General features: G+C 40.9%; 1 protein-coding gene across 1 annotated transcript; it reads right to left on the bottom strand.

Annotated features, from left to right (window-relative positions):
* On the bottom strand, positions 1–23,297 carry LOC102430408 (E3 ubiquitin-protein ligase HECW1; the record flags this gene model as incomplete). The annotated part of the gene is made up of 11 exons (XM_006108333.3): positions 1–336; positions 5,348–5,546; positions 7,537–7,651; positions 9,016–9,162; positions 12,934–13,063; positions 13,616–13,714; positions 17,240–17,392; positions 18,225–18,338; positions 19,687–19,807; positions 22,645–22,754; positions 23,214–23,297. Coding segments are annotated over 11 exons (1,384 nt in total), but the record flags the coding sequence as incomplete, so codon positions are not given.
* Positions 23,298–23,734: the final 437 nt, after the last annotated feature.

The raw sequence follows: 23,734 nt of genomic DNA, 5'->3' as shown, positions 1-23,734 counted from the left end.
AGCAGTTCATTGAAAATAGAGGAGATAAGCCTGAAGGTTATATCTTAGAAGAAGGCAGTTCTTCATGCACAGCTTTTGTCCATTCTGATTTGGTTTGAAAATAAAAATCATGAAGTACCAACATCAAAGAAGAGTTGATTCAAGGAAAGGGAAAAGGAAAGGGGGATTTTTCCAGAAAGGGTGGTGTCACTGTCCAGGAAAATGTCAGGCGAGTTTCCATTTCTTTATTCAAGTCCAAAAGTGCTAGTTTCTTCTACTGCTGTTAACAACTTTTCATATAACATGGAGTATGAGGGATAAGGTGGAAGATCCAATCTGTTGAAGCATGTGTGTGCCCTGAATGGGGGAGAAAAGATTGGTGAAGGTGCTTGTTTCAGTGATATAACTGGTTAGGATACATCTCTGAGCAGTCTGAAGCAGTGATTCAGAAGTTAGCAGAACCACCATAAAACATTTCGAACTAAGAAACATAGCCGTCTAGACTTGAATAGACCAGTTGAGGAAGTAGACTAACTAGAAACAGGTGGTTTGCATTTGTTAGCAAACCACACTGAACTAGAACTACACTAGCAAACCAACGGTGTCGGTTTTCTTTTGCAGTTAAGGTGTGAAAGTGAGTGTGGTTAGTGAAGGAGGCAGAAATGTAATTAGTATTGGAGGGTCATATTCCCAAGCCTCCTTGCCCACCTCTGACTTCTGGGTCTTAGTAAACCACGTACGTAGATTTAGAGATGCCAACAGATGGCTTGGAATTCTGAGATACAATGCTCTTTCAGGTCAGGTGTGCCCTGGAGACAGTCCAGCTTCTCTACAGTTCCCGGTGGGACAGATAGTCTGCATTTCTAAGAACAGCTGAGCTTGTGGGATAGTCCTCCCTGGTTGCCTAGAGTGTCCCTTGCTACCTTCCCTGATTTCTGCTTTACTTGCCATGTGCTTCATCGTGCAGACTCACACATGCCAGTATCTGGCCTAGACAAGAAATGGCTTCCCTGCCATGTGCTGACATATGAACCAGGAACAGACCCATGTCACCTGTGCAGGCCTTAGAAGCCCAGGCCACACAGAATCCTCCTATGGAACTTCAAATGGGCCTGACTGGCTGCACCCTATCAGAAGTTCTTTGTTTTTAGAAAACCTAGGTTGATGCCACATCCTATACCAAAGTAGGAAGAAAGGTAGATGGGTGCAGCTGAAGGTTAATTGAATGCCTTTTCCTCCCTAGAAGGGGTGGTAATTTGAAATGGTGTTTTGAGAAGCCAACCAGCACAGAAAAGGGCACTATAAAATAAAATCTATACTAAAAAAAGGGTAATGTGCTAATTAGACCAGACATCTTCCAGACATCCTTCTGGACAGAGCCATGTTGGCGGGGGCTGAGGCAGAGGCAGTTAGGGCCGATCAGGCCAGCAGGGGAGAGCAGTTAGGGGGCGATCAGGCCAGTAGAAGAGAGCAGTTAGGGGAGATCAGGCAGGCAGGCAGGTGAGTGGTTAGGACTAGTGGTCCCGGATTGCAAGTGGTCCCGGATTGCCGGTAGTCGGACATCCCCTGAGGAGTCCTGGATTGGAGAGGGTGCAGGCAGGGCTGAGGGAAACCTCCCCCCCTCCTGTGCATGAATTTTGTGCACCGGGCCTCTAGTAATAACATAAAATAACAATAAAATACTTTTAAAAGTCACAAAACAAACATACATATAAACAAAACTAAACAAAATCCTAACCAAAAAAAAAATTTTTCCTTCATAAGAATTTTTTTGGGAATATTAAACTCTTCATTTAAATGACAAGATCCCCAGGAGAGTTGTATATTATTTATAACTTTGTTTTCAGAGTCCCAGTGATCAGGCTGCTGCAGTGCTCCGGGAATGGGGAAGATTGTTTGGGGGAGAGGGAAGGTGAGAAGAGGGGAGAGGGAAGGTGGGAAGAGGGTAGAGGGAAGGTGGTTTTCCTGCACAAGGAGAATTGGGGAGAATGTTGTTGTTTTTGCCTCCCTGCATCCATTCTTCCTTCTTTTGATAACAGCTTTCTCATTGGCCTTGGGAAACCCAGTGTGGGCACAGGATAATAGGGTATATGACCTTAAGGATTTAACTGGGAAGAAACATAAAAATAGGCCAAGATTAGCAGAGTCTCAGATTATTAACTAAGATTCAAATAGGCCTAAATTGACTTCTAAAGAAAATATTTTACCCAAGCTTACGTGTTTGAGTAGAAGTGGAAGAGTACTTTGTAAATCGAGTAGGATAACAGTTACAGTGGTTCTTCTCTATCTTTACAAAGATTGAAACTAGGACATACTTGGGGCTATGGCTAACTAAAGTAAGTGGGGCAGAAACATCCCAAGTGTGCGTTTGGAACTTGCTGAATTAGCCTAGAGCAAGATATGAGCAGGCATAACCTTCTTGGTTTTCTTTCTCTGATCCTTCTAACTGTCGCTCATGAGTGAAAATATTATAGAGAAAAATATCCCATATTTACAAAATACATTGATTCGGTCAAAGATAATTTCTGGGAGTAAACTGAAAGCAGTCGCCAATGGCACCTCTTCAAGACCCTGTCTGAACACCCAGAATTTCTTCAAAAATTACTTTTATCTACAGCCTTGATGAACTCCCTTAAATAAATTTCAGTTTGTAACCTAAAAACGTCTGAACACAACCCGGCCATTTTCCACCCCCAGGCCTCGCTCATGCTGCTGCCCTCCACCCATTCACTGCCCCTCAGTGCTCACCTAAATGCCAGCTTTTCGTGTGACATCTCCTTTGGTCTCAATCAGGGTTAGTTCTTTGTTCTATTTGCTTTTACTTTTCCTTCTTAGTGCCCCTCTGATTCTACCTTGTATGATGATGTCTTACTATCAGGCTCTTTTCCTCCCTAGACTGTAAGCCCCTCTGGGCAGGTATCTTGTTGTATCTCAGCCCTCCTCAAGGTGCACTATGGGGGTAAGCTATTGACAAATGGTGACTCAATCTCATTTCTCTAAAACCATAGCAGAATGTTTCCTGATGACTGCAGCCTACAAATCTATTATTAAAATAGACAAATGGAAATCTTGCCTTTTTGGGCTTATTTTCTTGCCAGACTTAATTCAGTAGGTCCAACTATCAGCAGAACCATGCAAATGAACAGTGAGGGTCTGCTGAACTCTGTGGGTAAATCCAGGGACGAACACTGCACCAAAGCTCTAGGCTGTTATTACTCAGCTAGGTATGAATCCTGTTTTCTGGGCCTCCTAATACATGGAAATTGCAGAATTGTCTTCAGGATATTCTGGGAATGTCAAATCTGAGAAGGCTATGAAAATAATAGTTTAGTAAATCCTTCCATAACAGGAACTCAGCAAAGGTATTTTGGGAGGGCATGTAGAAATAGAGTTGATTTTAATGTGAATCTTCTTTAATGATTAGAAAATATCGGTACAAGAAAATAATATGGATCAATCTTTTCTTCTGTTTGTTGGGCAGTATTTATTATAATAGTACCTAAACAGAAGTATCTTTTTACTGTTTCTTATTTCACTGACCAGGTTTATGCTACTCAATGTGGCATAGAAAAGACCCAGGAAGTGTTGGGATTAAAACTCATGTTAAAAGAAATTCATTCTGTTAAATTACCTGGATCCTTAGAACCTCCCTTTCTGCATTTATCTCACAATAAATTCCTCAATATCTTTAAAAAAAAATCCTCACTTGAAGATACATTTTATTGATTTTAGAGAGAGAGAGGGGAAAGAGAGAGAGAGAGAGAGAGAGAGAGAGAGAGAGAGATTGGTTGCCTTCCGTAAAAGCTCCTATTGGGGATTGAACCCAGACTGGGAACCCTTTTGGTGTATGGGAGGATGTTCCAATCAACTTTGAGCCACTCAGCCAAGGCCCACAATATCTTACTGCATAGAAGTCACTGTAGAGACCTGAGATATATGTGGTCCTATCCTCACATGTTTTAAAGCATAGTAAAAAAATTTGCAACATTTGAGCAACTACCCTACAGAGAATATCAAGTGATATGCTGTGAAGTACATACACAGAGCTGGGAAGAGTAACTTTGGGCTTCTAGCCTCTTCTCCCCCACACCCCTTGCCAACAGGTAAGACATTCCTCTTTTTTAAAAAAAGGTTTTCATTGCTTTTAGAGAGAGAGAGGAAGGGAGAGGGTGAAAGAGACAGAAACATCAATGGGCTGCCTCCTGCATGTCCCTTATTGGAAATTGAGCCTGCAACCTTGCCAGGGGGAGACATTCCTCTTTAAATTGTTTGGGCTACACACAGATCGTAAAGTTTCCCACAACTGATACATGGACCATGATATTATAGCCCAAATACCATCAATCATTAAAAAATCATTAAGAATATGGTATAAATTAACCTCCCAGAGACTTCTTACCTGCACCTTTCACTAATCTTCGATCCTATATAATAAAAGGATAATATGCAAATTGACCCTAACAGCAGAACAACTGGGGAATGACTGGTCACTGTGACACACACTGACCACCAGGGGGCAGACGCTCAATGCAGGAGCTGCCCCCTGGTGGTCAGTGCGCTCCCACATGGGGGAGCTCTGCTCAGCCACAAGCCAGGCTGACAGCTGCCGGCTGCCAGCACAGTGGTGGTGGCAGGATCCTTTCCCGCCTCCTTACCAGCGCTAAGAATGTCCAATTGCAGCTTAGTCCTGCTCCCTGCTGGCAAGTGGACATCCCCCGAGGGCTCCTGGGCTGCCAGAGGGATGTCTGATTGCCAACTTAGGCCCGATGCCCTGGAGAGCAGGCCTAAGCCAGCAGGTGGACATCCCCTGAGGGGTCCCAGACTGTGAGAGGGCACAGGCCGGGCTGAGGGACCCCTCTGAGTGCACAAATTTTTGTTCACCAGGCCTCTAGTATATATATAAAAGCCTAAGTGACCATCTGACCATCTGACTGGAAGCTATGATGTGCAATGACACCAGGGGGCAGACGTTCTGACTAGTAGCTATGATACACACTGACCAGGGGGCAGATGCTCAATGCAGGACCTGCCGAGCTGCAGTGACTTGGCAGCTGCAGTTCTCGGGTGACGCACCTGGAACCAGAGAGGAGGGAGCCCGATATTCTGGGGTGCGTCACCTGAGAACTGCCCTCTCACAATCCAGGACCCCTCAGAGGATGTCAGAGAGCCGGGTTCGACCTGATCCCCGGAGGCCAGGCTGAGGGACCCTACCGGTGCATGAATCTGTGCACCGGGCCTCTAGTAATTCATATAACAATACTTAGTGTTTCAGAAAAGAATTCTATGCTAAAGGATGATCACCCAAGCTCAAATAAAGTATACTTTGCTCTCTTTAGCAGGTTTCCTGAAGTTGGCAAAAGCCTCATACCTGGGTAGAGATGTAATTTTCCCCCATTTCTCTATGCAGAAGCGCCGCAGCCCATTGCTTCCTCGAAGGGCCGCGAAGCCTTCATAGGGCACACTTGATGTTCCTGTGACGAACTGAAGTAATCTTAACCTCTGCTCATTATTGAAGTGCTCCACCGCGGCCCAGAACCAGCGGATCACAAGATGCCCATCATGGTAACCTGAATGGAGCAAAAAGAGAGAGAATGAGAGGAAGTAGAAAAAAGAGGAAGGAGGGGAGGGAATGGAGAGATGAAATACACATCAGGGGTGGTAAGAACGAAACAGCTGCTTTTGATCTGCTGATTTCTGTAGTAATGGCCTGTAGGTAAGTCTAAAACAATGTGTGTAACTTGGTCAATTTTAAAAACAAAAGCAGATTTAGAAAGCACCCACTTTATAAAAATGATTATATGTTCTGAGAGATGTTCTTAGAGATGTTTGGGAATCCATCAGTCATTTCCTGCCTCATATGAATGTAGACAAGGAATGACTAGACTTAGTAGAGATCACTAGGATCCTTAAGAGACAAAACCCTCTATGAATACACTCTTTCATTTTATTTTCTGTTTTTCTGATGTCAGATCTTGGTAACTACATACCATGGAAGAGTCTAGGACTTAAGAAAGGCTAGAGGTAAAGGGCAAGCTTGGTTCATGGAAGATGCTGGGCTCTCCAGCAGCCACTGATACCTCCCCCTGGAGCAGCGGCGCTCAGGCCAACCATGGGCTGAGATGAGTTGGGCCCATAGAAGAAGTATGGAGCCCCTCTCACAGTACAGGTGAGAGACAAAGCTTGGATCAATTAGTTAAGGTAAATAATTTGCTGCTGACTTCAAATGCAAGAGACATTCAAAGGTGGGAGAAATCAATGTAGAATGGGGTAGAAGCAGGAAAACCTTCATAAAAAAGAAGTAAGGTGTGATTTAAATACGTGAAGGCTTTGTATGAGTGGAGGGAAAGAGGAGAACATTTCTGGCGGGGGAAATAAAGAATAACAAGGATGAGGAAGAAATATGGAGGACAGAGCAAGCCGACTGGTGAAGATGGAACGGAAATGGAACGGAAACCTGCTGGGGGAGTTAGAGGTCCTTACCAGCCAGACAGAGACATCTTGACTTGATACCTTAGGTCAGTGGTTTTCCTACCAGAATAAGAAGGGCCTAGAGTTCCACAAAGGCTTCTCATGGCTGAGTGCATTGGGGAGATAAGGTAGCCTGAGATGGCAGGCCCCCTGTGCCCTCTCTCTCTCTCTCTCTATTGTATTGATTGGGGTTTCTCTGTAATATGTTACATGAAGAAAGGGTTTTCAAACTGAAACTGTCAAAGAACTCTTCTATAAGTAATAAGGAGCTTGTTTTGTGGATAGGGAAGTAGCATGATGAAAATAATGTTCCAGGAAGGCTAGTTTGGTAGTGTGAAGGTGAATAGTTAGGAGGGATTAGAAATTGGTTTTGGAGAGACCACAGAACTGGTGTAGCAAACAAGGACTGAGGTAAAGATGGTGCCAATTCTATAGGAAGTGGGACACAATTCCCTGCCAGCATGCAACCCAGCTCAGGAGCTGGCTCATGGATGATGGTATCCCCTGATGAATCTGCTCTGAGTTAGGCCAGAGACGACCACGGGGATTATTGTCAGCTGAGGAAGGTTCAGGTTGGAAGATGGAGGAAGGCATATAGAAGAACCTGAATGAGTGCACATGTATTAAAGTACGAGCAAGTTTTTGTAGTCTTCAAAAAGTGATGACATACACAGATATATGTATTCCTTTATATTTATATTATAAATATATATGGGATATATATATATATATATATATATATATATATATATATATCCACAAAAAGGCCTATTTACAAAAATGACTCTATTTATGTAAAATATTCAGAATAGGTAAAATCATAGATACAGAATGCACATTGATGGTTGCCAGGGTCGGTGAAAAATGGGGAGCAACTGCTTAATGAGTACAGGTTTCCTTCTGGGATAACGGAAATGTTTTGGAACTAGCTAAAAGTGATGGTTGAGCAACATTGTGAACATTGTAAATGCCATGCATTGCTTACTTTAAAATGGTGAATTTATTATGTCAATTTCACCTCAAAAATTTTTAAAAACCTGATGACTTGTATCTGTGGTAGCTGTCTCACCGCGAGCCCTGCCAGCTCACCTCCCCGGTACTCGGTGTTGTTCCGCCAGTCATTTAGGTCGATTTCTGCTGTGCCCGCTATCACCAGCTCCAGTTCCCTGGCATCGAACACGGAGACAAGCCTAGAGTCTATGACCTGAAATACAGATGAGGCTTCAGTGTACAGGTCCAACCACATGGAAAGTTCTATTCATTATTATTATTTCTGTGGTTTAAGCTGGGAAACTGATCATCATTTACAACTTTTTTCCCCCAATGTGCTATTATTGCGACTTACACATTTTGAAATACAAACCATTCATAAGCTGGGAATCAAAACAGGCCCCATGCTGGCCCGCCCGGCTGGCGTGGCTCAGTGGTTGAGCGTTGACCTATGAACCAAGAGATCATGGTTTGATTCCCAGCTTGGGCATATGCCCAGGTGGCAGGATCGATCCCCAGTGTGGGGCATGCAGGAGGCAGCCCATCAATGATTCTGTCTCCTCATTGATGTTTCTTTCTCTCTCTCCCTCTCCCTTCCTCTCTGAAATCAATAAAAATATATATATTTTAAAAAGGCCCCATGCTTTTCATTACCTCTGATACTGCCCCACCCCAATGATGTTATGAACAAACCTGACTTGACTTTCCTAGTCACATTTAAATATTCAAGTAAATTTGCATTTTAAAGACATAAAGGTCTAAATCACTTTGAAGTGACTCAATAGCTATTAGTACTACTTCACTTAAAAAGTATCTTCTCTTCCACATCAAACTTATTTCCTAGGAATGAGCACTAAGAGCATTATATTTTTCTTTCCTTTTCCCCCTCACTTCTGTTCTCCCTTATTCAAAGATCTGGGAGCACCTGCTTTGTTAGGGTTCTGAACTCTGGCTTTCTGTCTCCTGGTCATATGTACCAGGCATAACTGAACATCTATAGTGGGTACCAGCTTTAACCAAACCAGTGGTGGGTGAGCCAGTGACCCATCCTGTACTTCACTATGGCAGGGAAAGAAGACCCAAGCCCTGAAAAAACATTGACAGCCTCTTGTTTTTAAACTGGAAAAGTTTGAGGATGCCAATTTTTGGTGCACAGAAAGGCTAGCAGCTGTCATTGTCCCCTTGATTTACAACCGTGGCATTCATTATATGACACAAAGTGGCACTGTAACAAAGAAAAAATCTAGCCAGAGTGGACAGTGCCTGCCAACGACTTCACTTCTTTTATCTTAATTTCATTGAATGAAAGGAAGTGCAACATGCACAGGAGATGTTGCATGTTTTCACACCTGGCACACCAGGGCCACACCAACACCAATTTTGTGAGAGCATTTTTTAATCTACCAGAAGAGTTGGGTATCCCAGGGAACTCTGACCTCTCATTGATCCACCTTGCACTCTGGTGAGTACAGCTGAGCCCTTTGCCTGCCTTGTATTCTCCCTTTGCCTCACCAGCTGTGTCCAGTGGTGAAGGCTTTGGCCAAAGCCCTGCCTTCTTCAGTCAGGCCTGGGCCTTACCTCATAAAAGCCCCGCACCAGGGCCTCTGTCTGCTGCACCACACCACGTTCCACCCGCCACTTCACCATCCTCTCGATGTACTCCTTCTTGTTCTTTTCCGTCACCTGGGTGTTGGCTCCTCCAGATTTTAACTCCCTTTCTGTTACCTTGTAGGAAAACAGAAAGATTGTGATGCTTATTACCTAAGCTCACAGTAAGACATGCAAATTTTAGGTGGATGAACTAGATACACAAAGTCCTCTTCACATCAGTTCAGTGTTAATACTTCCTTACTTATTATCTTTTCCTGGAAGTTACTAAAAAGATTCTGGCCCTAGCTAGTTTGGCTTAGTGGATAGAAAATCGGCCTGGGGACTTAAGGGTCTGGAGTTTGATTCCGGTCAAGGGCACACACCTCAGTTGTGCAGGAAGCAACCAATCGATGTGTCTCTCTAACATCGATGTTTCTCTCTGTTTCTCCTCCTCCCTCCCACTCTCTCTAAAAATAATTGGAAGCAAAATAGCATAGGTGGAGCAGACAATTTTTAGAGACAGGTAAAATAGTGACTGAAGAATGACAGCTTGACCTTGAGAAAAGAAACAGAGAATGACATTGCCACTTAGTATGGTGACGCATGTTTGTTAGGACAAGTTCGAATCATCAAGAAAAGTTATGAGTAGGAGATCCAAGGTGGTGGCAGACTAGGTGGATATTACACTCACCACCTCCCAGGACCAAACTGAAATTATAACTAAAATGTAGAAAAATTAACCTGAATAACCAACTGAAGATTAGCTGAACAGAAGTCTTACAACCAAGGATAACCAAGAAAAAGCCGTATCAAGACTGCGCCAAAGGGACTGCATAGGTCTAGTGACAAGCAGCGTCTGACATTAGCCCAAATCAGACTCCCTCCAGAGAAACTCCAAAGCCAACACTCCCAGTGACCAGCTTTAGACAACATCAAAGCAGGACCCAATTAGCTTCACAAGTGGCGTATTCAAAGGGAGATCTTGACAGGCTCTAGATCAGTGATGGCGAACCTTTTGAGCTCGGTGTGTCAGCATTTTGAAAAACCCTAACTTAACTCTGGTGCCATCTCACATATAGAAATTTTTTGATATTTGCAACCATAGTAAAACAAAGACTTATATTTTTGATATTTATTTTATATATTTAAATGCCATTTAACAAAGAAAACTCAACCAAAAAAAATGAGTTCGCGTGTCACCTCTGACACGCGTGTCATAGGTTCGCCATCACTGCTCTAGAACATACTCAGGCCAGGTGTATGTTTTCACACCTGACACACCAACGCCAATTGTTGAGGCACTGTGAGGCCCTGGTGTGCCAGGTGTGAAAACATGCTGCTTTGTGTGACCAGGACCTGCACAGCAACTCCTACACTGTGGATGGGGTTGATCTCTGTCAGCAAGCCTGAGGGTCGACTCCACACACAAATGGGCCAATAGCAATCAAGACTTCCATTTAGCTCGATAGCAGGCAGTTCTGAATGATGGTTGTTCTGTAGTTTAGTTGTAGTTTTGACGTGGTTGTGGGAGGAGGCGAGTACTACGCTGCCATCTTGGCTGGAGCCCTCTGGGAGTTTATTTTAGTGTAATGACTTAAGTTAGAATTCTAACTTAAAAAATGTTATTATTGCTACCCAGTTGTCTTAACACAATTTTCTAAGAAGTTGCATTTATTTTACAAATTTACCCTCCACTGTAGAGCAAATGTAAAGGATGGGCAAAAAGTAATTATGCACAAGAAACAGCATATTTTACACATTCATCTAGTACATGGCAGGACAGGAAAGTGAATCATATATTTTTGAACATATTTAAATGTGCTTTTCATAGTTGTAGGAAGAATATTTTTTCCTTAAAAATGTAAATGAATATTCTTCAGAGGTGTGTTTATACAAATAAAACAGAATATTGACATTTTCTAGGACCTATTCAAGATTCTTGATTGACATGTGGGTGCCGTGTGGACTGCAAGGTTCAGTGGGTAACTCCCATCCATAGACTCAGCACATTGTCCATATTCATGCAAGTTACTTATAAAGTACCCTCACTTAATTCTCAAAACAACCTTATTACAAATTACCACATGTCATGGGCTGTTTGGGTCTCTTGTAAATGATATTCTGAAAACTTTAATTATTAAATCTGCTCAGGCTATAGTTAGCCTGGTAAAACTGTAACGCAGAAGATTCAGTGTTACATAAATGCTGGTGGAAAACAAATGGGAAGCTTTATTTAAATACTATGGAAATATAAATTTTGGAGGATAAATATCTAGATGTTAGCTATAAAATTTTTGCAGCTGCAAAAAATAACAGAAATATTTTAAATATTATTACACACTTTACAAAAATGCTTTTAAATCAATTATCATACTTGGTTTTCAAAAACTCTATAGAGATCCATGTCATAATGAGAAAAAGAAGGGAAAAGATATGGGCAGCCTTTTAAAGAATGCAGTGCTCAGCCCTAGCTGGTTTGGCTCAGTGGATAGAGCGTTGGCCTGCGAACTAAAGGGTCTTGGGTTCGATTCCAGTCAAGGGCACATGCTTGGGTTGCCGGCTCGATCCTCAGTAGGGAGTGTGCAGGAGGCAGCCAATCAGTAATTCCCTCTCATTATTGATGTTTCTATCTCTCTCTCCCCCTCTTCCTACCTTTCTGAAATCAATAAAAATATATTAAAGAAATATAGTGCTCAAAGAATTAAATTTTGAATAAACAAAATTTGTTTTCTACTTCAAAAATCAAATCCCATTACTATATCATCCTATATAATAAAAGCCCAATATGCTAAGTGTCCGACTGTTCATTTGACCATTTGACCAGTCGCTATGACACACACTGACCACTAGGAGGCAGATGCTCCAACCGGCAGGAGTCCAGCTGATGGGGACTAGGCAAGATGGGCCGGACACACCCTGGAGCCCTCCTGTGGTTCCGCCCCGGCCCTGAACATGCACCAGTGGGGTCCCTCAGCCTGACCTGCACCCTCTTGCAATCTGGGACCCCTCAGGGGATGTTGGAGAGCCAGTTTCAGCCAGATGTACGAATCTGTGCACTGGGCCTCTAGTTACTATATAATCCAGCAATCTCACTTCTGGGTATATATCCAAAAGAATTAAAAGCAGGGACTCAAACGGATATTTGTACACCTATGTTCATAGCACATTATTCACAGTAGTCAAAAGGTAGAAGCAACTCAAGTGTCCGTCAACAGATGAATCAATAAACAAAATGTAACACACACACACACACACACACACACACACACACACACACACACACAAAGTGGGATGTTATCCAGTCCTACAAAAGAAGAAAATACTTCCACATGTATAACATGGATGAACCTTGAGGGTATTATGCCAACTTAAATGAGTCAGTGACAAAAATAAAAATACTTTATGATTCTACTTATATGAGTTATCTAGTATAGCCAAATTCATAAAAAGAAAATGTAGACTTTTGCTTATAAGGTGCAGGGAAGAAGGAGAAATGGGGAATTGTTTAATGGGTACTATGTCAGGTTTGCAAGATGATGTATTTCAGAAGAGGAGGGGAGAACGGAAAGAGACTAAACAAAGAACTTATATGCATATATGCATAGTCTGTGGACAAATATTAGTGTGGGGAAGGCCTGGGGAGGAGGGAGGGAGTGGGGTAGAAGGGGTCAACGGTGGGGGGGCTGGGGGGTGGGGGGGCTGGAAGGACATTTGTAATAGTTTGAACAATAAAGTTTTTAAGAAAAGAAAAAGAAAAAGTTCTGGGGATAGTTGCACAACAATGTCAATATTCTTAACAATATTGAACTATACACTTAAAAGTTGTTAAAATGGTAAATTTTATGTTATGTTAATTTTTCACAATAAAAAACAAAATCTCTTTTCCAAGCCCCACATCTTACAAACCTGTCCAAAAACCTCTTCATTCACAGTGAAAGTGAGATCTAGGATATCTGTGATGTTGTTGTCCTTCATCCACTGCAAGCTCTGGTGGAATTCCTCATCCAAATATTCCAGGTCACTTAAATCACAGGGCCTGCGTCCACAGGGAGAAAGGAAAACAAATGGCTGTCCAGACCTCATTTCAAAATGTCTTTATGCCCCTCCTGGCTAAAACAACACAGACTTGTTCTAACAATGTGATACTTTTGAATATATTTATGTATCTTTTACTCTTTTAAAAACAAAATATTAAAATATCTATAATAATAAAAATAAAATAATTATTGACACATGAACTTGGAGAAAAGTATTATTTAAAAACATCTAAGTTTTAGACAGATCAATACTACTTAGTAATTCAATAAAATGTAATTATTTATGCAAACTAATTATTTATGAAAACGAATTCATATCCATTATATAATGTTATAATAGGCTTCCACTATGCTTGCATACCATCTCCAAATGCCTTTTTTTTGTACTAACAGGTTTATGTGATATCTAAGGACTCAGAAAAATAAACTACCATAAACCGAATAGGAATTGTTAGGCAAAATAGGGACAAAAGGGCTAGAGGGTCTAGGGAGGCCAGCAGCTGTCGTCCTGCAGGTGCGGCCAGATGGACTCTGGTTTGCAGTACACTTACAGTCTCAGGAGCGCCTTATAGAAGGGCCTTGTGAAGAAGGCGTCGAGAAGGTACTGATGAATCAGAGCCAGGCCTAGGATACGACCACTAAACCTGAACCTGGAACACAAACAAGGTGGAGATTTAAGGCAGGTGGAAATTTACATGGTTAAATATGTTAATTTGTACTTTTATTTGATGTGTTTCTTTATAGCACTCATCTGAAGCTACTTAAGGAATCAAATGGTGACACATGGAAGGCACATTCTCCTCCTTACTCTTTACCATAAACAACACCTATGTGCTTGGTATGTACTAAAGGAACTCTTCTCGCCCTCAGTTACCAGAATGGAGTAATTTTGCCAGGAGCTTCTTTTCAGACCTGAGAGTATAAGAAGCCAAGAGAAGAAAAGCACTGGTGAAGGGGAATTATGGACAAACAGCCCACATTGACCCTGAGGAAGACCTAAACCCAAGGCCATGGAAAGTCTTCTAGACCATGCATCCTTACCTAGTAAAGCATCCTGGAGAAACCACCTGAAGGTTAATGTGTGTCTAATACAGATGGCAGTTGAGCTCAAGGTCAGTGGGAAGAATTACACAGAATCACACTGTGGTAGGCAATAAGCAGAGCCTCCAGCGGTGAATACATTTTCCCATATAGTGGGTTCCCTTTTAATTTTGTGGATGGTTTCCTTTGTTGTGCAGAAACATTTTGGTTTAATATAGTCCCACTTGTTTATTTTTCCCTTTGTTTGCCTTGCGCTAGGAGGTGTATGAGTGAAAATCCTGCTACATGAGATGTCTGAGATTTTACTGCCTATTTTCATTGTTTCACAACTTACATTTAAATCTTTCATCCATTATGAGTTTATTCCCGTGTATGGTGTAAGTTGGTATAGAAGCATTTTTTCCCCATGTACCTGTCTAATTTTCTGAACACCACTTATTTAAGTGACTGTCTTTACTCCATTGTATGCTTTGCCTCCTTTGTCAAATATTAATTTCCCATAATGGCATGGGTCAGTTTCTGGGGTCTCTGTACATTGATCGATATGCCTGCTCTTGTGCCAGTATCAGGCTGTTTTGATTACAATGGCTTTGGAGTATAATTTGAGATCCAAAACTGTAATCCATCCAACTTTGCTCCTTTTTCTCAAGATTGCTATGTCTCTTTGGTGTTATTTTTGTTTCATATACATTTTTGGAATATGTTGTGCATCTGTGAAATATGAACATCAGTGTATATCTGGATGTTAATTTTGTATCTTGCTATTTTGCCAAATTCATTTATTATGTCTAATAGTTTTTTGGTGTAGTCTTTAGGGTTCTCTACATACAGTATCATATCATCTGCAAGTAATGGCGGTTTTATTTCTTCCTTTCCCATTTGGATACCATTTATTTTTTCTTACTGTCTGATTGTTCTGGCCAGGACCTCCAGTGCTACGTTGAATAAGAGTGTTGGAAGTGCACTCTCTGTCACTTTGCTGATCTTAAGGGAAATGCTTTTAATTTTTTCCCATTGAATATGATGTGGGTTGTGAATTTGTCATATATGGCCTTTATTACATTGAGGTATGTTTTCTCTATTCCCACTTTGCCGAGAGTGATTACTATAAACTAGAAGCCCGATGCACGAAATTCTTGCAAAGGGCTCAGCCCTTGCAGCTGCCGCGGCTGCCTTGGCCCTCGTAGCCCTGGCTTTGTCCAGAAGGTCATTCAGCTGTCCGGTCTAATTAGCATATTATGCTTTTATTATTATAGATGGGTGTTGGATTTTATCAAATGCTTTTATTGCATCTATTTACATGATCATGTAATTTTTATCTCTTTTTGTTTATATGGTGTATCATGTTCTTTAATTTGCAGATATTATACCAACCTTGCATCTCTGAATGAATCACACTTGGTCATGGTGTATGGTCTTTTTAATATACAGCTGGATCCATTTTGCTAATATTTTGTTGAGGATACTAGTGTTTATGTTCGTCAGAGATATTGGGCTATGATTTTCTTTCTTTGTGGTGTCTTTTTTTGGTTTTGGTGTTAGGATAATACTGGCCTCATAAAATAAGCTTTGGAATCTTTTCTCCTCTTGATATTTTTGAAGTAGTGTGAGATGGATAGGTGTTAGATTTTCTTTGAATGTTTTGTAAAATTTACCTGTGAAATCATCCAGTCCAGGACATTGTTTGTTGGGAGCTTTTTTCCTTATTGAATTTATTGGGGTGACTTATGATTTTGTATTATAATTATTGGTTCATTTATGTGTTCTTCCTACTACACCTCTTTCAGGGAAGAGATCTTACTCATTTCATGTTTGTATCCTCCCAGCATATAGTATGTGCTTAGTTTATAATTGCTAAATTAGTAAAGGTATCCCCACAACATCTAGCATAGTCCCATATGGTATGATATTTGATGAAAATATTTCTTTTCTGGTTACAGATTCCAATTCATGGCCTCGATGACGCCATCTTAAATTTCATGCTCACAAATTAAGAGATAACTGAGGGATTATATTAAGTATAATCTGTGTATATATGTATTTTTATATTGGTTATAGCACTCTCTAACCCTGTCTAAATGTGACCTAAGTAAGAGCTGGCATTCAATTCTCAGGGTCATAAATTCCCTGGCCATATCTTGCCTGCTCTGTCTTCCTGTTTCTGTGTTTCTGTCTCATAGGTTTCTTCATCACTTTATTGAGAGTGACAGAAAAAGAAATGACAGGAGAAGGACAACTTTTGTTTTATCACTTGTGTCAAATGCTTGATGTAGACTCATTCCTACCTCAGCTCAAAAACTACAGAGATGAGCCTATTTGAAGAGAGCTGGCATGGCAATAGCTACACACCTTGGCAGAGGTGGATTATTTGATGCTACAAAACCAAAATACAGGAATTTGGCCTGTAAGTCCAGTAGGCCCAGGTATCACCTCAGAAACTCCCATCACCAGCAGCCATTGCAACATATCATAAGTAAACAATGTCACAACAATCACACTAGCAATTTTCAGGACTCATTTCTTTATGAAGTCCTGGAACTCCTGCAGTGAGAACAGGGGTAATTTTCAAATCAGGTGTTGTGGAGACACAGCAAGAAAGTGCATGCGTACTTCATTTCCCATGCAGATTTCTGGAGGCTTCTAATACTTGAAGTATCTTCCCTACAGAACTATATGGAAAACCAAAGAGATAACTGGATTTTTGAGTCAGAAGGACACATAGAGATCATGTGACCCAACAGCTTTATTTTACAATAAGATATAGAAGCTGATGTCCACAGTGCTAAAGCTATTGGTCCAAAAGTGTACAAGTGTCAAAGAATTTCAAACCCATATATATCTCCAAGGAGCCTCCACTGGGGACTCCTAATTTTAGTAGAATTATCAACATTTAGGACCTCAGAAGGCAATTACTGTTTCTTACATAAATTTGAAGTGGTCATTAAAGTTGCAGTGTCTTTAGTATTTATTTTGTATTCTGGATTAAGACTAACAGAAAGTCTTCTTTCTAGTGCTTTGCTATTCACTCTCATCACCCCTCATTCTATCTGGCCCACTGCTCTAAAAACTGTTGCCCTCTGACTAAGAAAGACTAAAACTTGCAAACATAAGAAAGCAAAAATTCTAGATCTTACCATTCTAGATGGTTTTCCACAAATGCAGACATGGGACTGATTTGCACCGTGTAGGTATCATTTGCAGAATACTCAAAGAGTCCGTAGTAAGGGTTGAAGAGCTCCTGAGACAAAAGGAAGAAGAACTCCCGCGAAGGACCACTGTAATCCAGGCTGTGGAGGAAGCAGAGGCCCAGGAATCTATTATGAACAGGAAGCAAGGGGACTTACCTCTATCTGGGTGCTAGTGTGCTCTTTCAGAGTCAGTACTGGGGAATGTCAAGAGCAGCCTTGGCTCTTTTGAGTGGAAGCCAACGGAAGTATTAATTTGCCATAGAAAAATGAGGATGTGGTCATTGGTTTGGGGAAGTTCTTACTCAGATTTCCATAAGTGAAGTCTTACGGCAATGTTCCTTAACCTTTCCTCTTTTTTTGTTTTTTAAATTATATAACAACTGTTGGATAAAACACACAGCTGGCCCATTAAAAACAAAGACTGTTGGGGGAGGCACAAGAGAATTTCCTGTGACCGTGTGTGTATGTGTGCATATGTGCATATGTGTGAATTAAAAAGTTTCCAAGTTCATTCTGATATGCCCTCTGAGGTGGGTTTGCCCTCTATGGTCGAGATGATTTTCCATGAAGTCACTCAAATCATATAACAAATTTGGTATATAGTTGTATAGGTGCACTTTAGGAGGAAGAGTTTTTTTATTAGATACTCAAAAGTGTACACCACTTGAAAAAGTAAAGATCCAGTAGTTTTGGTTTATACTTTGATCATGTACCTCAGACTCTAGTACCTGTCACTAATCTTAGGCTTTTAAAGAAATGAAATCTCAAGCTTGGCAATACCTGGAGAAAGACCTCCTAGAAGGCCACAATTAGAATCACTTTGGGGCAAAGGCTTAGGGCCACTCTGCTTCTTTTTTGAGAAAAATCACCCAAGACCCAGGAGCTTGGTCCACCACATTGAAGTGTCTGCATAAAACTACTGGTGCCTCACCCCTCTTCTCCAACAAAGGTGACGTAGAGTTTGTTTCGCTGGAGCTCTTTCCGGGAATAGGCCATCACCTGATTGAAGGTTCCTTCCAACAAGTGGTCCCGGCGAATGATGAGCCTAGGAAGGAGTAAAAGCCACATGGGTGATGAGTAGTGGCTCGAAGCTCTGCCGTTGGACAGTATTCTAGGTGAGACATGAGTGCCCAGGTCTCATTCCCTAGACTCTCCATGAATGTGCAGATTCCATCAGTTGAGAGATGGACTTTTAAAAAATACTCTTTTTAAACCATTGACAGCACAAGGACAATGTGTATGCTTTTATAATCAGACTAGAGGCTCGATGCACAATATTAGTGCACGGAGGGGAGGGTCCTTCAGCCCAGCCTGCACCCTCTCACAATCCGGGACCACTGGCTCCTAACTGCTCACCTGCCTGCCTGCCTGATCGCCCCTAACCACTCTGCTTGCCTGCCTGATCACCACTAACCACTCGCCTGCCTGCCTGATGACTCCTAACCACTCATCTGCCTGCCTGATCGCCCCTAACCACTTGTCTGTCTGCCTGATCGCCCCTAACCGCCTCTGCCTCTGCCTCTGCTGCTGCAGCTTCGTCCGGAATGACATCCGGAAGGTTGTTCAGCTGTCCGGTCTAATTAGCATATTATGCTTTTATTATTATACATTCCATCCTATTGGACTTGTTTTTTGTTTTTTTATCAATTAAAAAAACCTTTTCAATTGGATTCCTGAGTTTGGGTTTGGCTTTTCAAAAACAAAACAAAAACACAAAACCCAGAAGGAGAAAAACCCACAACTTTTTACTTAGCCTCCTATTACAAAATTACAAAGAGCCCATGAATTTGACTAATGAGTTATATGATGTGTCCCAAGAAAAAGTAAAGGAATATACGATTTTTAAAATTTAGATCAAGATTCATTGTTTTCTGAAAAGGTCTACCATTGACTTTACATATGCCTTTGTCTGAAATCTACTGTTTTTTTTCTTTCTGGCCCGTCTCTTCCCTTCCCTTTCTGCCTCCTCTTCAATTTCTTAACTTCCGTTCTTCTTTCTTCTTAACTTCATAAATTTTTTCTTTCTCTTTACTATGAAAATAACTTTTACCACACCATGGTATCCAATTTCCAAAATAATATTACAAAGGTATAAAGGAGAAAAAGATAGCTGAAACCGGTTTGGCTCAGTGGATAGAGCGTCGGCCTGTGGACTGAAGGGTCCCGGGTTCGATTCCGGTCAGGGGCATGTGCCTGGGTTGCGGGCACATCCCCAGTGGGAGATGTGCAGGAGGCAGCTGATCGATGTTTCTCTCTCATCGATGTTTCTAGCTCTCTATCTCTCTCCTTTCCTCTCTGTAAAAAATCAATAAAATATATTTAAAAAAAAAAAAAGGAGAAAAAGATAAAAAAATCTACCCTCTGCATTCAGTGTCAAGTACTGGAGCACTTACTTAATTTTCCCTGGACCCTGACCAAATCCTTTGGCTTCCAGTTTCCGGTAGAAATTCCGGAGCTTGGCCTCAAAGTCTCTCCGGTAGGGCGAAGGGGCTCGTGCACTGGCTCTCTGTAAACCTGCAGAGAGAAGTACATGGGCTGAGGGTCAACACTGTTTGTCAAAGAACAAACACATCGAGCAGCGGTAGAGGAAGGGCCAATCAGAGGCATATTCATGTGTCTTCATATTTTTTTCTCCAAGAAGTTTCCCTTAATTTCTATTACTCCTTCAATTACTTTTACAATAAGTAGAAATAAGATAATACCAAAAAAATTCTCCTGACAAGAAATATTTATGTCTTCCACTACATTTCAAGTTATATTTCTCCTATAAATTCTTTGATGAGCATATTTATTGGCTTAATTGCACTTAAATAATCTAAAACAACATAAACAAAACTATGATTGTTTTAGATTAAAAGATTAAACTTTTTTTGTAAGTCACTCTAAGAAGTGATTGTAACTCTAATGAGGCAGCTGTAATATATGCATATGTTGTATTTCTCTAAGTATATTGATATTGATGCTAAAATTGAAGGATCTATTATCCTTTGAGATAGCATGGAGGTACCTGGAGATTAATATGTTAAGTGAAACAAACCAGTCAGAGAAAGACAAATATCTTTTACTATTGCTGGTACTGCCACTATCCCCATGGTCACTTCTATGCATTTTGCAAAGTACTTTGGCATAAAAATCTATGATTCTGAATCTCTGTAGCATCCAGGTAAATTTAATAAAAGTCTAGAAAATGAGAATTGTAAAACTTAATATTACTATATTTGGATCACATAATCTAGGACCCTATCGTCAAAGCCAAGAGGATAAATAATTAAGTAATCTGAAAAAAATGAACTGGATGAGTGCTTGGACTCATGGCATCAGTAATATCTTTATCAGGAAAGTTGAGTCTTTTTATAAAAGTTATCCAAATATATCTCATTTAGCAAATAACTCTTGTCTCCTTTTTCCATTTCCAATATGATATCTCTCACATATAGTGATGTTAAAATCATACTCTATTGCCAAAGTTTGGACCAAAGTGTAGACAGGTTACAACACTGGGACAATCACTACAACAAAATGGCAGATCATCATCAGCTTCTCCCAATGGAAGGCTCTGCTCCCCAAAAGTAAGGCACCCTGTGCACACCGAAGACGATCGTTCTGGCTCTGACAAAGCTCTGCTCCACCTTCCCCAGGTCATGGCACCTCAGTTACATTGTAAGTCACAGGAAACAGCATTAGGCATTTCCTCAACAATGTCATTGGTACACTTGTTTGGAGGAAGTAACAACAGGGAGATACTGACTTAAAAACCGAGTTTAACAATGAACAAAAACACCTCTAAGAGAGTTTCAAGTGACATGACTTGGAGGAGCCAAACCAAAAAACATTCTAGTTTTAGCGACTATAGCAGCATTGAGTGATGCTGTCACACCCTTTTTGAGGGACAGAGAATTTTGCTAAATTCTGTTTCTCTTCTGAATTTCTCCATCCACTTTTTATTATTATTATTTTTTAAAAATATATATTTTATTGATTTTTTACAGAGAGGAAGGGAGAGGGATAGAGAGCTAGAAACATCGATGAGAGAGAAACATCGACCAGCTGCCTCCTGCACACCTCCCACTGGGGATGTGCCCGCAACCAAAGTACATGCCCTTGACTGGAATCGAACCTGGGACCCTTCAGTCCACAGGCTGACGCTCCATCCACTGAGCCAAACCGGTTTGGCTCTCCATCCACTTTAGAAGCCAAACTTGGACTCTGACTCTTGAGGTTGTGAGATAAAAAGTTACCAGATATTTCAAACTAACTTCCTTTACTTTTAAAGTTATATAAAAATTGGGTTATCCCTGATACCTGCAACAATGTGATAATGCTAACTAACAAATGGGGGAAAGTCTCCAAAATCTGGTCATGTTTGGGGGTATGGTTTTTACTTAATTGTTGTGATGAACATAGAAAATAGTATCTTCCTTTTTCAATAAACAGTCTAATATATATTTCCTCATTGGGAATGAAAAATATCGACAAAGATTTTTTGTATCATGAGTAAATCATTCTAATACATAAAGAAAACTTCAGGGGAACCATTTCATACCATGTAAGAAAACTCTTTGGCATCTTCCTGGGGATGTATGGTGGTCCCTACTAACCTAGTACCTTCTTTATATATCCTAGTAACTTCTTTACAACATGAGAAAAGTTGCCAAAATTGATATCTATTAACATTCTGAGTCATAAGGATGAAGGTTTCATAAAGGGCTCTTCCCTTTTAAGTTAAAAAATATATACTTTAATTGATTTCAGAGAAGAAGAGAGAGGAAGAGAGAGATAGAAATATCAATGGTGAGAGAGAATCATTGATCGGCTGCCTCTTGCACCACACTGGGGATGGAGCCTGCAACCCAGGTATATGCCCTGACCAGGAATCGGACCGTGACCTCCTGGTTCATAGGTTGATGCTCAACAACTGAGCTACACTGGCTGAGCCCCTTTAAGTTCGTATAGAATGCATTTGGAATGTAATAGAAATTTAGAGCAGGGGTCTGGCAGACAGATAGTAAATCGTTTAGGGTTTTGGGGTCATATGGTCTCTGTCACTACTGCTCACACCTGCTGTTGCCATTAAAAATACTTAAACCAGTATGATTGGGTTCCACTAAAATTTTATTTATAGGCATTGAAATTTGAATTTCACATAATTTATACATGTCATGAAATCCTGGTTTTGCAAAAAAAAAAAAAATTCAAACCATTTGAAATGTAAAATGCATTCAAGTCTCGGGGCATTACAAAAACAGGTGGCAGAGAGACAGGCAAGCATACAACCGTCCTTCTTTCACCATCATCTGGTAGAAACACAGGTGGCCACTTACAGGAGAGACCCTGCCAGCCTCTCAAGTTACCTGGGGAGTTCTGAGGTGAGGAGCAGGGTGAACAGCGAGGAGAGAAGCTGTACCCTGGGTGGAAGGCAGCTTGCAGGGGGATGTAGGACATAATCTCTTCTTCAAAGAGACTGCAAAGAAAAAAAAAAGAGTTTATTTTCTGTCCATGAGAGAGTACTCATGAATCAGCGTAATAGCAGTTACAGTCCTCACAAAGCAACAAAACACTCACATTCAGCATACTACATAGTATTTAAAAGATAGGCACAATGGGGTGATAAGGACACATACGTAATACCTTAATCAATCAAGAAAAAAAAGAGATAGGCACACCCCAGCACGCAAATTCTGTGTTATTTTTTTTTCTGTGTTATTTTAAACCCTAATTAATACTACAACGAAGTCTCTATCAAGTACTATATTCAGCTCTTGCTACCTGAACTGTAAATGTAAAGAAGGCCGTGGATGGGGGCCCTTTTCAGCTCTGGTCACTAGAAACCTCTAGAGCAAATGGTGAGTGTTCCAGCCGGGCGTAGTGAAGAACTGCCCAGGGCAGCTTTTCCAGAATTGCTCCAGGCTTAGCCTCTTACCTCAGCAAAATAACTAGATCTGCATCACAGGACAACTTTTCCAGCCCATTATTACCCTCAGTCCGAATGTAATGGATTTTCTCCCTAAAATAATGTGGAAAAGAAAAGAGTTACACCACAACTCAGAAGCCAAGGAATGAATCCTTTTCTGATCCCTTTTTCTCTCTCTTCCAATGTGGCTGAGCAGCGATGTCCTAATTAGTGTCAAGTATACTAGTATCTTGGTATTTAAAGTTCGTATTGCAGGTTCCCAGGATACTCTACAACAGTGATGGCGAACCTATGACACGCGTGTCAGAGGTGACACGCGAACTCATTTTTTTGGTTGATTTTTCTTTGTTAAATGGCATTTAAATATATAAAATAAATATCAAAAATATAAGTCTTTGTTTTACTATGGTTGCAAATATCAAAAAATTTCTATATGTGACACGGCACCAGAGTTAAGTTAGGGTTTTTCAAAATGCTGACACGCCGAGCTCAAAAGTTTTGCTATCACTGCTCTACAAGGAATCCCCTCT

Source organism: Myotis lucifugus, unplaced genomic scaffold, assembly GCF_000147115.1.
Source record: "Myotis lucifugus unplaced genomic scaffold, Myoluc2.0 scaffold_2110, whole genome shotgun sequence".
Classification (NCBI taxonomy): domain Eukaryota; kingdom Metazoa; phylum Chordata; class Mammalia; order Chiroptera; family Vespertilionidae; genus Myotis; species Myotis lucifugus.
Note: the sequence above shows the minus strand (reverse complement) of the source record. Positions and strands in the feature narration are given on the sequence as shown.